A 14836-nucleotide genomic window follows, 5' to 3' on the forward strand; every position below is an offset into this window, starting at 1 on the left:
GCTTTTTTCTCTTCTTAAAGATGACAATGCCTTCTGTCAAAGCTGGGAAGAACATTTTGAACAATTCCTCAACCGTAAATCTACAACAGCAGCTGATATCTCCAGGCTTTCCTGTGGCAGAATCCATAGGTGAACCACCATCAATGGGAGAGTTACAATAAGCAATCACACAGATGAAGAACAACAAAGCTTTGCTGGTATGCCAGCTGAGGTTTTCAAAGTTGGTGGACTTGTGCTCACATCAAGTCTTCATGTCCTCAACTTCTGAATTTGGAAGAAAAAACTCCCACCCCCACACCTGACTTTAGGAATGTGACAATTGTAACTATCTGCAAGAAGGGAGATAAACCATGCTGCGGAAACTAACGGGATATTTCCCTGTTGTCCATAGCAAGGGACATCCTGACACACGTACTCCAGAACCACCTACTTCCCATGTCTGAGGAAATCCTCTCAGAGACACACTGTGGCTTTACACCTTCCAGAGGAACCTCCAACATGGGGCTGGGTTTTCTCAGAGTCAGGGAGACTCCATGGACCTTTAAAAAAAAATCCAGATTTTGGGACTCCCACCTCCATTCCCGGTGTCCCAAATTTTCACAGGTACTTGAGAAAGGTTGGAACCTAAGTAGGACAAGAACAAAGAATGTTACACACATCCCACAAAAGGGCAGGCATAGCTAGGGCCCATACCTCTAATTTGGAGGAACTGAGTGGAGTCAAAGGAGGTGTTGTTCAATATAAGAACAAGTTCAGCCAGATGGAGGCAGGTGATGGCGGATGGAGGCCTGTTGAGCCTCCATTCAAGGAAGACGTGGGAGAGATAAGGGAAGTATGAGGTTGGTTGAAAGATCTCTGAAGAGTTGAGGTCAGTATCAGTCTGGGAAACTATATCTTTATGTTTCGTTGTGGGGTGACAGTCTGGGAGAGGTCAGTAGCGATGTTGGAGGGTTGGTGTTCAGCCTTTGAAATGTAGAGATCGGTTCACCAGTTAACAACTTGTCAACAGATTTAATGACAATGTTAAGCTCAGGCCTGAGAGAATGGAGTGCTAAAAGTTCAGAGGAGGTGGGTTTCGAATGAGTGAGCCGATTGAAAAGCCCAGAGAGGGTAAGAGAAAAAGATTGCATTTATATAGCACCTTTCACGATCAGACTTTAAAAGTGCTTTACAATTAATGAAGTACTTTTGAAGTGCCGTCACTGTTATAATGTCAGAAATGCAGTAGCCAATTTGCACACAGCAAGCTCCCACAAGTAGCAATATGATAGTGACTAGATAATACTATTTTGTGACGTTGGTTAAGGGATAAATATTAGTAGAACACCAGGGATAACTCCCCTGCTCTTCTTCGAAATAGTGTCAAATGGGATCTTTTATTTCAATCTGAGGGGGCAGATGGGGTATTGGTTTGATGCTTCACCTGAAAGATGGCACCCCAGTGCAGCAAGAAGCTAGAGGGAGGGATCCAGGTGGGACAAGAATTCTGAAGATGGGAGAAGGAGTCCAGTGTGCAGTGGGAATATTCCTGACCAACAAAAGGGGTATAGAAGCGAAGATGGCAGATGAAGAGCCCAGCCTCATGTCAAATTTGAAATTCACTGAGGGGGATGAAGCTGAGGCCTTTGCTGGGGATTTGACATTCTGAAGTCTATCTCCAAGTTTTAATTTCCAGTTCCCTTGTAATTATAATGGTTCTTACCTGCTATGTTACATGTTTCTTTTCCCAGTGCAAATTCTAAAACTGAACACAATGCTCCAGGTATTGTTCTATAACTGTACCATCTCTAGTATTATTTTATTCGTTCTATTCTCCATTTCTCTTTGTATGCAATCCAATTCCAATAGTCTATGTTATATTTACAGCTGTTAGGACGTTAGCTTGAAATCCTCATGGCTCAATCTGCTATGACCCCAAAATCCCTTTCCTGATCTTAGTTATTACTTTCCCATTATTCTCATTGCACATTCCACGTCCAAAAACGTATGGCTACATTTAGCTACATTAAAACGCATTTAGATCCTTTGTAATTTTTCAAATTCTCCATTGTCAGTCACAGCTCAGTTGGTAGCACTCTCATCTCTGAGTCACAACGCTTTGAGTTCAAATTCCACTCCAGAACTTGAGCACAAAAACGTAGGCTAACAATCCAGTGTAGAACTGAGGGAGTGCTGCACTGTGAAAGGTACTGTCTTTTGGATGAGACATTGGACCAATGCCCCGTCTGCTTTCTTATAAGATCACATGGCATTTGAAGAAGAGCAGTGGAGTTATCCCTAGTGTCCTGGCCAATATTTATCCCGCAATCAACAAAAATAGCAGATTATCTAGTCATTATCGCATTTGTTTTTGGGAGTTTGCAAATTAGTTGCCATGTTTCCTACGTTACGATTGTCAGTACACTTCTAAAGTTTACTTAATGGCTGTAAAGCGCTCTTGGACAACCTGTGGCCATAAAATGCTGTATATGAATACAAGTCGTTCTTTTGCTTTTTTTGTATTGACCCTTGTTATTTCAGGGTCATCCAAAAACATTGAGATAAAGCATTTACTGTCCTCTTCTGGATCATTTATAAAAACTTTGAAGAATATCTGTGAGGTAACGCTCATAAATTCTCTGTCCAGAATACTTCCCATTCAGAAAATGCTCAGCAATTTTCAATTCATCACAGCACCATCTCTATTTCTAACCTTCACAGAACAGGATTAGCAATGATTAAACCCAAAAAATGTCACAACTTATTTTTTTAAACTTACATTCATTTGAATACTTAACAAGTTTAACAATCATACAGTTAGAGTACTGAAATCAGATCAAGACTCTAAATACAAATTGTCACTCATAACATCATGTAGACCTCACTTGTACATTTAATAAATTCAAACAAATTAGACAAACTTCAAAAGCTCAAGGAATTTAAAAAATCTAGAGGTCATACATTGATGTGCAAAATCAAAATGTTAGCATAACACTGCTGAGATTAATAAGTTACTTAATTTTCAAATACGTGAGCACCAAATTGTATATTTTCATTGAAGTGTCACAAATTTACTCTGCCCTCCCCGCCTTAAAAAAGAGAAAAGTTATTTCAAATTGGATTTCATATTAATCATCAGTATTTCTCTCTTATTTTATGTATTTCCTTATTGACGTTTAAATGGTAAGCGTAACTTTTATCCTATATATGCAGTTTCCATCACCCATTTTAGTTCTGAGATCCAAATCAGTAAAAGGTATTCTTTGATTGAAAATCATAACAAAAGGCCAGTTCTTTTAGCTAGTAATGAAACACTGAAGTTTCAGTAGCTACAATTAGAGCAATTAGGCTGAACTACTGTTTTTTTTTCCCACTAAGTGCACCAAACCCTTAATGAGATACCGATGACACCCCAAAAGCAGAAACCCAAAACAGAATAGTGGATTAAATTACTTCAAGGGTAACGATTTTTATTCAGCTGACAAAATAAAATAAAATTGTTGAACACCACCAACAGATAATTAAATTCACCTGGCCATTCAAACAGCGGACAATAATGCCTGGAATTTGCAGTTAAGCAACGAACTGGCGGCAGTCACCGCTGAACTCAAGAAAAGCTGCAAAGATTTAGTCATCTCTGTGGCATGGATTTCACCATTCCCAATGCTAGTTTGATTCTGGCATCAAGTCAAGGGGATCTCAAGGCATCCAGCAATGGTGATGCCACGAAATAGGCTGAGCAGCCAATAACAGGCAGCAAACCAGGAAGTAAAATGTACTGATTATCATTCACTCATATTTTTACAGACAGCCAAATTAAAGATTGGGGTATAAACATAGGAATAAGGTAGAAGCTAAAATAGGATAAGCAAACTTTTTTTAAAATTAAAAACCCATGGAATTTTTATCATAATGTAGAAATCTGACATTCCACATATATAAAATTAGTTTCTCAGAGCCAGAGAGCTTGTGCAGCACTAGTTATCACTTGGTACACCATTAGATTCCTAATTACACCTATTCAAGAAGGTGTAATTTATCAGGCATTTTTACAGCAAGTTCACATAGTTCAAGTGATTTCTAAAGAGTGCCGTCTGCACCTTAACAGTGCACCCTGCGGAGGAGCAGTGAATCATTGACAGCAACTTCTGAATTTCCGTACTTAACTGCAAATGTGCAGACACCAGAAGTTGCTGTCAGCTTCAGAGTGGTAATGAGGGCAGACGCTGACAGTTTTGCCTTATTACAACTGCAAAATCCAGGTCAATGGCATTTCATTGGTCTTATTTTAGTCATATCTCATTAAATTTACCTCTTTGGTAGTGCAGGCAACTTGGGCAAGAAAAGGCTTCCTTCTTCATCTAGTAAACTGATTGAGGCAGTAGCACTGGAAAGAAGTGTTAAGAACAGTAAATATGAAACAATAATTTGAAATAGCTACACATCTTCAGCTATTTTTTTTTCACTTTATGAGTCTTTGGAAGCTTACATTTGTTTCCCTATATATTTTTATTAGTCTCTCCAAACAAGGTCTGCCCAAAGGAGCACATGATTTGCTCACACATTTATGTTACTGCCGCTTAGGGTTATATTGTACTAACAATGTAAAAAAGTTATATTCTGACCATGAAGGAAAGTTTTCTCAGTGTATTATGTATAAAGCAATTTATAAACATTTATAAATTAATTATAGGAACAAGGTGAGTGAAGTGTTATGTTGGGGAAGATTTCCGATGCAACTATGCATAACAAGGTATATGACTGTTATGCAAGGCTGCAGTGGAAATCTTCCCCAACATAACACTTCACTCATCTTTTCCCTATTACGAGTTTAAAGTGTGCCAAATGTTTAAAATAAAGACCAATGTCAAGCTGAGAACAATGAAGGGTTAATAAAACTAAAATATGTATTCAGAAAAAGATTAGGAGAGCGCTTTCAAAATAAAAGAGTGCCCCTTTCCAAATAATTAGCAAAGCAGATTTTAAAAATTCTGTTAATGTGATGAAATGGTTTTAAAACCTATATTTCTTGAGACTGCGCATAACTGAAACAGAAGCCAGGTCCAGTTTTCTGTGGGAGGAGTTTGTTAATTGCATTTCCTGGATGTGAGATCGGGCTTCTGACAAATGAGTCTTTGCTAAATTGCTAGGGAAATAGAAGGTACTTGGGATACATAATCGAGACTGGGAGATTGGATTTCAGCTTGTGGTCAGAACAGGCACAGGGGCTCTTGGGGTTCAGAGTATTGCAGATTGTGGTCAGAACAGGATAGCGGATCTGAAAAGCTCTGAGAACAATCCAGGCACACTGAAGAGCTGGGTGGTTTATACCAGAGCTGACCACATCACATACAGATGTGTTATTGAGCAGTTAGACCTAGGTGACTCTGTCATCAGACTGTCGTGAACTGAGTGAAGAAAGCTCTGCAAAAGTACCTTGTTGATAGTAATTGTATCTGTGGAACTCAGATGGAGTAAAGCAGTTGTCAGAGGCTACATGATGATTGGATCCTGCATGACAAAGAGCAGTTGAACTCTATCAGAGGAAGATAGAGTTGTGCGAGGCATTGGAACTACGTGTGGTGCCACATATGTGCTTTGAGGGCTAGCTAAGAAATCTATGAAATTTACCTTAGTTGTATCAGCTATTTAAAGTATAATTTATAGTTTCTATTGAGTACAATTTTCCTGTGAATTCATGATTACTTCGTTAACTTTGGTTTGATTTTAACAGTAAAAGTTTTTAAAAGCGATACTTGTCCATCAGATTTTTTCCGTTGGTGTCATTTAGGGAGTTTGGTTCTTTGATGTTATAAGTCTCCATGGGGATCATAACAGTTTAGCACTGTAGGACCTTTCTGAGGACATATGATAGGCCAAATGTTGTTGAAAAAATAACGGTGTGTAAATAATTCATGTAAATAATTCATGTAATTATTAATGTGCAAATTGGTCAGCAATTTCAGGAGATTCAGAGATATGCCACGAGTTGGAAATTTCCAGAACTTGGTTGCTTTACTCAGCTGTTTGATTTGCGCAAGCAGCATCTCAACCGTAGCTTTCTCATTATCTTGAGGAACTTGCAGATTTTATGACCATTAATCTTGCCGGAGAAAGTGAGGGCGAGTAATTAAGAGCGTATGTTTCTTTTTAATGATGTTGTAATGATTAATACAATCTCAATCAACCTCTCTTCCCAGGAATGAAACAATTTAAACTATTTAGATCTTGAGATATTAAAAAGTTCAAATTTTTAATTTGTTTCTTACTTTTTCTCTCGCGATCCAATCATACTTTCCCTCACTTTATTTCCTTCTGTACCTAAGTGACTCTAAAACATTCACTGTATTTCAACTGCTTCTCTGTCATTCCTGTTTCTTTCTCAATCATTAAATCACAATAGTTAAGGAGATAAACTGTTGGCTTCGTCATTCACTGAGATCTTAGATGTCCTGTTGCTTCCTCCACAACATTATCAGCTGACATTTCCAGCAAGTTACAGCATCAAAAAAATGTCAAACTTAAGGCAACCAAAAAATGCCTAATGGCAGGGGCTGCAAGATGTCCCACTACAACTAGATTTGGCCCAAATAAGGTAGCATTTTAGTCTATAGTGCCTCAAAACATTTGATATTGGGTTTTACTTTTACAGAACAATTTTTAAAAATTGTTCACAACAATTCCAATAAGACTGAACTTTTGATCTTGATACAAAGGCAAAATAATGCGGATGATGGAAATCTGAAATAAAAATTAAAAAATGCTGGAAATACTCAACAGGTCTGGCAGCATCTGTGGAGAGAGAAACAGAGTTAATGTTGCAGGTCAGTGACCTTGGTTCTGACGCGAGGAAATGTTAACTCTGTTTCCCTTTCCACAGATGCCACCAGACCTGACGTTCTTGATTACCTTTTTGGATCCATCACCTCGGTCCAGTGCATACAAGTGACTACGTTTTCCAAGGAGAAAAAATGTAGGATCTCTGCTTTTTCCACATCACATAAAACAATTCGGCGTGTGTCTGCAAGACTAAATGCTAAAACTAGTAGAAAAACAAAAAGGATTTATTATAAACACATACAATTCAACAACTATGTGAGGTCATGAACTCTGGTGCATTTGGTGCTTTACCTTTTCCATCTGGCCTCCATGCTAATGATGTTACTTCTTTTCCTGTGTTTTCATTTGGTGCCAAGCTCCACACACGCTGAAAGTGGGCAAGACGATGAAGCAAAACCTAAAATTAAACAAAAGATTTCTATGGTATTCTTTTGATATATTATGAATTCCTCACCCAGTATTACATTCTGTCTAACAATAACTCTGTTGCAGGATGAAGGTAATACTCAAAAGACATGGATAATTTATTTTTATTATTCATTCATGGGATGTGGGCTTCACTGGCTAGAGCAGCATTTAATACCCATCCCTGATTGCTCTTGAGAAGGTGGTGGTGAGCTGCCTTCTTGAACTACTGCAGTCCATGTGGTGTAGATACGCCCACAGTGCTGTAAGCAAGGGGGTTCCAGGATTTTGACCCAGCGACAGTGAAAGGACAGCGATATATTTCCAAGTCAGGGTGGTGAGTGACTTGGAGGGGAAATTCCAGGTGGTGGTATTCCAATCTATCTGCTGCCCTTTCCTTCTCGATGGTAGTGGTCATGGGTTTGGAAGGTGCTGTCGAAGGAGCCTTGGTGAATTCCTGCAGTGCATCTTGTAGATGGTACATACTGCTGCTACTGTCCGTCGATGGTGGAGGGAGTGAATGTTTGTGGATGTAGTGCAAATCAAATAGGCAGCTTTGTCCTGGACAGTGTCAAGCTTCTTGAGTGTTGTGGGAGCTGCACTCATTCAGGCAAGTGGGGAGTATTCCATCACACTCCTGACTTGTGCCTTGTAGCTGGTGAACAGGCTTTGGGGAGTCAGGAGGTGGGTTACTCATCGCATGATTCCTAGCCTCTGACCTGCTCTCGTAGCCACAGTATTTATATGGCTTGTCCAGTTCAGTTTCTGGTCAATGGTAACCCCCCAGAATGTTGATAGTGTGGGATTCAGTGATGGTAATGCCATGGAACATCAAAGGGCGATGGTTAGATGCTTTCTTGTTGGAGCTGGTCATTGCGTGACACTTGTGGCGTGAATGTTACTTGCCACTTGTCAGCCCAAGCTTGGATATTGTCCAGGTCTTGCTGCATATGGAAATGGACTGCTTCAGTATCCGAGGAGTCGCGAATGGTGCTGAACATCGTGCAATCATCAGCGAACATCCCCATTTCTGACCTTATGATGGAAGGAAGGTCATTGATGAAGCAGCTGAAGATGGTTTGGCCCAGGACACTACCCTGAGGAACTCCTACAGTGATGTCCTGGAGCTGAGATGACTCGCCTCCAACCACCACATCCATCTTCCTTTATGCTGGTATAACTCCAACCAGCCGAGAGTTTTCCCCCCGATTTGCATTGACTCTAGTTTTGCTAGGGTTCCTTGATGCCATACTCGGTCAAATACTGCCTTGATATCAAGGACTGTCACTCTCACCTCAGTTCGGAATTTCAGCTCTTTTATCCATGTTTGAACCAAGGATGTAATGAGGTCAGGAGCTGAGTGGCCCTGGCAGAACCCAAACTGGGCGTCAGTGAGCAGGTTATTGCTAAGCAAGTGCTGCCTGATAGCACTGTTGATGACCCCTTCCATCACTTTACTGATGATGGAGAGTAGACTGAGGGGCGGTAATTGACCAGGTTGCATTTGTCCTGCTTTGTGTGTACAGGGCATACCTGGGCAATTTTCCACATAGCCGGGTGGATGCCAGTGTTGTAGCTGTATTGGAACAGCTTGGCTAGGGGCGTGGCAAGTTCTGGAGCATAAGTCTTCAGTACTATTGCTGGAATATTGTCAGGGTCCATAGCCTTTGCAGTATCCAGTGCCCTCAGCCGTTTCTTGATATCACGTGGAATGAATTGAATTGGCTGAACACTGGCACCTGTGAAGCTGGGGGACTCTGGAGAAGGCTGGGATGGATCATCCACTCAGCACTTCTGGCTGAAGATTGATGTGAATGCTTCAGCCTTATCTTTTACACTGATGTGCTGGCTCCTCCATCATTGAGAATGGGGATATGTGTGGAACCTCCTCCTCCTCCAGTGAGTTGTTCAATTGTCCACCGCCATTCACGAATGGGTGTGGCAGGACTGCAGAGCTTAGATCTGATCCGTTAGTTGTGGGATCGCTTAGCCCTGTCTATCACTTGCTGCATATGCTGTTTGGCATGCAAGTAGAACTGTGTTGTAGCTTCATCAGGTTGACACCTCATTTTTAGGTATGCCTGGTGCTGCACCTGGCATACTCTCCTGCACTCTTCATTGAACCAGGGTTGATCCCCTGGCTTGATGGTAGAATGGGGGGTATGCCAGGCCATGAGGTCACAGATTGTGTTCAAGTACAATTCTGCTGCTGCTTATGGCCCGTAGCGCCTCATGGGTGCCCAGTCTTGAGCTGCTAGATATGTTTGATATCTATCCCATTTAGCACAGTGATAGTTCCACACAACACGATGGAGGGCCTCCTCAATTGAAGGCGGGACTCATCTCCACAATAACTGTGCAGTGGTCATTCCTACTGATACTGTCATGGACAGATGCATCAGCTGCAGGCAGATTGGTGAGGATGTGGTCAAATCTGTTTTTCCTTCTTGTTGGTTCCCTCACCACATGCCGCAGACCAGGGAACTGTGCCGCCACCTCGGATTGCCAGGTGGCCCATCAGGTTTAATTCCTTTTTTGTGGCTTTGTAGCGATCTGTTACCCATTTCAGAGGGCATTTAAACCTGGAGTCATATGTAGCACAGGTAAGGACATTAGCTTTTTACAACGATTATCATCAGATTTTTAATTCCAGGTTTTTAATCAAATTCCACCATCTGTCATGGTGGGATTTGAACCCGGGTCCCCAGAGCATTACCCTGGGTCTCTGGATTACTAGTCCAGCGACAATACCACGACACCATCGTCTCCCCGGACGAGCAGCATGGATTTGTAATTGGCAAGCTGTGCATGACAAATACAATGAATTCTTTGAAGGAATAACAGATTGTAGTGATAGGAAGTACAATGAATGTTATGTATATGGATTTTAAAAAATCATTTGATGAGAGGTTGCACAGGAGGCTTGCTAAAGAAATTAAGGCACATACCAATAAAGGGGATGCAGCAGCATGAATAAGAAACTGGTTAATTGACAGAGGACAGTCTAGTGGTTAATGGATTCTTTGCAAACTGATGGATACAAACAATGGTATCCACCAACAATTAGCATTGAGGTGTGCGTTTTTCTGCTGCTTAATACATGTATCATATTCTGGCTTAGGCATACAAACACAATATCAAAATTTTCAATGAATCGAGTATGTGGTTATATGTGAAGAGGACTCTGCAACTTCAGGAAGACATAGGTTAATAGATTGGGCAAAAGGATGAAAGTTCATGCAAAGAAATACCAAGATGTTACATTTTGGGACAAATAAGGAGGAACTATAAACTAAACTCAATTGACCGAGTGAAGGAAACAAGAGTAGTGGTGAATGGATGTTTTCTGGACTGGAGGAAGATTTGCAGGAGTTCCCCTGGGTTCGGTTTTGGGACCCTTGCTTTTCCCAGTATATAATAATAACCTAGGCCTTGGTATACAGGGCACAATTTCAAAATTTGCAGGTGATACGAAACTTGCAAGTGTTGTGAACTGTGAGGAGAGTGTAGAACTTCAAAAAGCCACAGACAAGGTGGTGGAATGGGTGGACAAGTGCAGCTGAAATTCAATGCAGAGAAATCTGAAGTAATTCATTTTGGCACGAACAACATGGGGAGACAATATAAAATAAAGGGTACAACTCTAAAGGGGTAGCAAGAGCAGAGGGGTCTAGGTGTGTATGTGCATGAGTCATTGAGGGTAGCAGGACAGGTTGAGGTAGTGGTTAATAGACCATATTATATAAATAGCAGCATAGAGTACAAAAGCAAGGAGGTTATGTTAACACTAAAACACTAGTTCGGTCTTAGCTGGAGTATTGCATCCAGTTCTGGGTGCCACACTTTAGGAAAGATGTGAAGGCATTGGAGAGAGTGCAGAAAAGATTCACGGGAATGCTTCCAGGATTGAGGATCTTCAGTTATGAGGATAGATTGGAGAAGTTGGGACTGTTTTCCTTGGAAAAGAGAGGCTGAGATGAGATTTGATAGAGGTATTCTAACTCATGAGCGGTCTGGACAGAATAGTTAAGGAGAAACTGGTCCCCACTTGTGAATGGTTCAAAAACAAGATGGCACAGGTTTAAAGTATTTGGTAAAAGAAGCAAAGGCGACATGAGCAAAAACTTTTTCATGCAGTAAGTGATTAAAGTCTAGAATGCACTGCCTGAGAGCATGCTGGAGACAGGTTCAGTTAAGGCATTCAAAAGGTAATCGGACGGATATCTGAAAAGGAAGCATGCGCAGAGTTATGGGGAGAAGGCAGGGGAATGGCCCAAGGTGAGCTTCTCATTTGGAAAGCCAGTGCAGACACGAATAGCCTCCTCTGCATAGTAACAATTCTATGATTCTGTGCAGCAGAACTATAGTTTACAGCATAAAATGAAGCCATTGTATCTATGCTAAGCAGTCCAAAACTATTTCCACTGCCCTGTTGTCTCCCCACAGCTCAGCATTGTCTTCTGCTTCAAATATTTATACAAATTCATTTTAAAAGATGCAATGGTGTCTGCCTCAACCACTTCCTGTGGCAAAGCTTTCCTTGCTCCAACAACCCGACTTTTAAAGAAATGTATCCTTACTTCTCCCCCCATTCCTTTTGTGGCCATTTTATTAAATTGATGATCCCTAGACATCAATTCCCCAACCAGAGGTAAATAGACTTTCCCTATTCATTCCATCAAAACTCTTATTTTTAAAAACCTCCAATAAACTTCTTAATCTTCTTTGTTCTAATGGAAATAGCCCCAACATATCAGGTTTTTCCCCCAAACTATGGCTTGCAATCCTTTGTATCTTATGGAATCAACACTAATGTTTCCTCTTGTGGGAGAATCTAGAATTAGGGGTCACTGTTTAAAAATAAGGGGTCGCACAGTTAAGACAGAGGTGAGGAGAAATTTTTTTCTCTGACAGTTGAGAGTTGGAACTCTCTCCTCCAAAAGGCAGTGGAAGCAGAGTCTTTAAATAATTTTAAGTCAGAGCTAGATAGATTCTTAATTAACAAGGGGGTGAAAGGTTATTAGGGGTAGGTAGAAATGTGGGGTTGAGGTTACATTCAGATCAGCCATGATCTTACTGAATGGCAGAGCAGGCTCGAGGGGCCAAGTGGCCTATTTCTGCTCCTAATTCATGTGTTTGTATGTAACCTTCTGTAACTTTAATGCCCTTCCTATGAGGCAACCAAAACTGCACACAAAACTATAACCATAGTCTAATCAATATTTTGTACAAATTTTTCACTTCTTTGCTCTTACATTCCATGCTCCATTTATGAAACCAAAATGCTGTTAGCCTCTTGTTAAATAGTTTTATCAGCTTGTACCCTTGCATTCAATGAATTATGTGCTTGAACCTCATGGTCTCCATTTTTCCTCCCAAAGAGTCTTACCTCACATCCATCCATAATAAACTGTACCTGTTAACTACACGCCTATTTGCTATCCTGTCTACATCTTCCTCGTTGTTTCATCAGCATATTGAGATTCTGCCCCATATACCAAGTCACCTTTATATACCAAATGTAAAAGTGGACCAGCACTGGCCAACACTTCTCCAATTGGAACAACAGCCTTGCTGTCACATTTGTTCTTATAACGTATCTTATTTTTTCTAACAAATACATCATGAAAGTCTATATATACACATGTATCAAATCCCTATTATTTATCCAATCAGTTGCTTCTTAAAAAACTCAAACACAAGTTGCCTTCAACAAACCTGGCTCTCTACGATTAACCCATCTATTTCTAAACACTCACTAATATTATGCAATCTAAATACCCTCTACAATTGCCATTAGCCTATCTAGCCTATAGTTACTCAATTAATCCTTTTGCTACTTGAACAATATTAGACTGCTGAATCTCCAGTTCCACGGCACAATTTGTATATTTAAGGGTTTAAAATTGAAGCCAGGGCCACAAGCCACTGCTCTCTCCTTTCTGATTTCATTCAACCATCTAGAGCTCGCTATCAGGACTTAGTAACTTATCCACACTGAGTTTGCTATTTCTTTGAGAGTCAATTGCTTTTCTACATGTATCCCCAACAATTGCTTCACATCCTTCATCTGAATGGTCCAAAAGGTTTAACCATTCTTTCACTTTTAATATGTTTATAACAACTGACAAAGGTATCATACAACTGTCAGGTAATGATGATCTCCAATAAGGGAGAGACTAACCACCTGCCCTTGACATTTAAAGGCAGTACATCATTGAATCCCACACCATCAATATCCTGGGGGTTACCACTGACCAGGAACTGAACTGGACCAATCACATAAATATTGTGGCTACAAGAGCAGGTCAAAAGATGGGTATTCTGCAATGACTCAGCTCCTAATTCCCTAAAGCCTTTCCAACATCTGCAAGGAAAAAGTCAAGAGAATGACCGAATGCTCTCCACTTGCCTGGATGAATGCAGCTCAACAACACTCAAGAATCTCATCACCATCCAGGCAAAACAGCCTGCTTGATTGGCACCCCATCCATCTTTAAACATTCATTCCTTCCACTAACGCACACTGTGGCTGCAGTGTGTGCCATCTTGCACTGCAGCAACTCATCAAGACTTCTTTGAAAGTTCTCCCAAAATCCACAACTTCTATCACCTAAAAGGACATGGACAGCAGCCTCATGAAAACCCACTATCTGCAAATTTCCTCCAAGTCACACACCATCCTGACTTGGAAATGTATCACCATTCCTTTATCATTGCTGGGTCAAAATCCAGGAACTCCCTAAATACCAGCAGTCTGGAAATTTCTTCACCACATTGACTGCAGTGGTTCAAGAAACAGATTCACCAACACCTTCTCGAAGGCAATTAAGGATAGGTAATAAATGCTGTTGTGTTGCAATAAGTGCTGGCGTGGCCAGTGATGCCCACATTGATGATGATGGTTGTCCTTCAAGTTTGAATACGACGACGGATGTGCAGACTCATCAACGATGAAAACGGAGGTGGTTATGTAGTCCCAGTCTGGATGCACAGAGTTGGAAACAGTTGAGCATTGGAACTTATATGTTGTGACATGGACAGATACTGCTCTATAACGTTTTTCACAATAAGCAATAGGACGTTGTTCCTTTTCAAAAGCGACATAAGCTCTATGGATCAGGACTCGCCAGTGAGTTCCTTCTTATGCCAATTTTTCCAGTGCATTAGGCTTGATGCCGCAACACTTCAGGTTTCCCTGAAGCATGTCCTTATAGCGCTTATGTAGCCGACCTTGGTTTCTTTCGCCAGATGCTAGCTCTCCATACAGCAGCTGTCTCGGAATGCAAAGGTACTTCATTCTAATTATATGCCCCACCCAGCGCAGTTGAGCTCTCAGGAGCATTGCCGCAAAACTTGCCGTCTGGATCTGTCAAAGACTTCGAGGTTTGCAATCCGGTCTTGCAAGCGGATGCTGAGGATGGAGCAGAGTACACATGTGAAATTGCTCCAACTGCCTTATGTGTTTGTGGTATAAAGTTCAAGGCTCTCAGCCATAGAGGAGGTAAGGAATGACAAGAGCGTTGTACATCTTGATCACCGCTGAAAAGGACTTTCTAGAGGAGCTTCTCAGAATTGTTGGTTTTGCACTGAGACGTCACAGGTCAAAGAG

General features: G+C 41.0%; 1 protein-coding gene across 1 annotated transcript in view; it reads right to left on the minus strand.

Moving 5' to 3' along the window:
• anapc4 (anaphase promoting complex subunit 4) overlaps nucleotides 1–14836 on the minus strand; it is a 136136-nt gene that overhangs the window by 105728 nt on the left and 15572 nt on the right. The window contains exons 3-5 of the mRNA XM_078545873.1: nucleotides 7111–7216; nucleotides 6889–7021; nucleotides 4292–4366 (exon numbers count right to left, since the gene is read on the minus strand). Of these exons, the coding sequence (XP_078401999.1) occupies nucleotides 4292–4366; nucleotides 6889–7021; nucleotides 7111–7216 (314 nt within the window). The remainder of the gene's footprint in view (nucleotides 1–4291; nucleotides 4367–6888; nucleotides 7022–7110; nucleotides 7217–14836) is intronic.

This window comes from Cetorhinus maximus, chromosome 1, assembly GCF_964194155.1.
Source record: "Cetorhinus maximus chromosome 1, sCetMax3.hap1.1, whole genome shotgun sequence".
Lineage (NCBI taxonomy): Eukaryota > Metazoa > Chordata > Chondrichthyes > Lamniformes > Cetorhinidae > Cetorhinus > Cetorhinus maximus.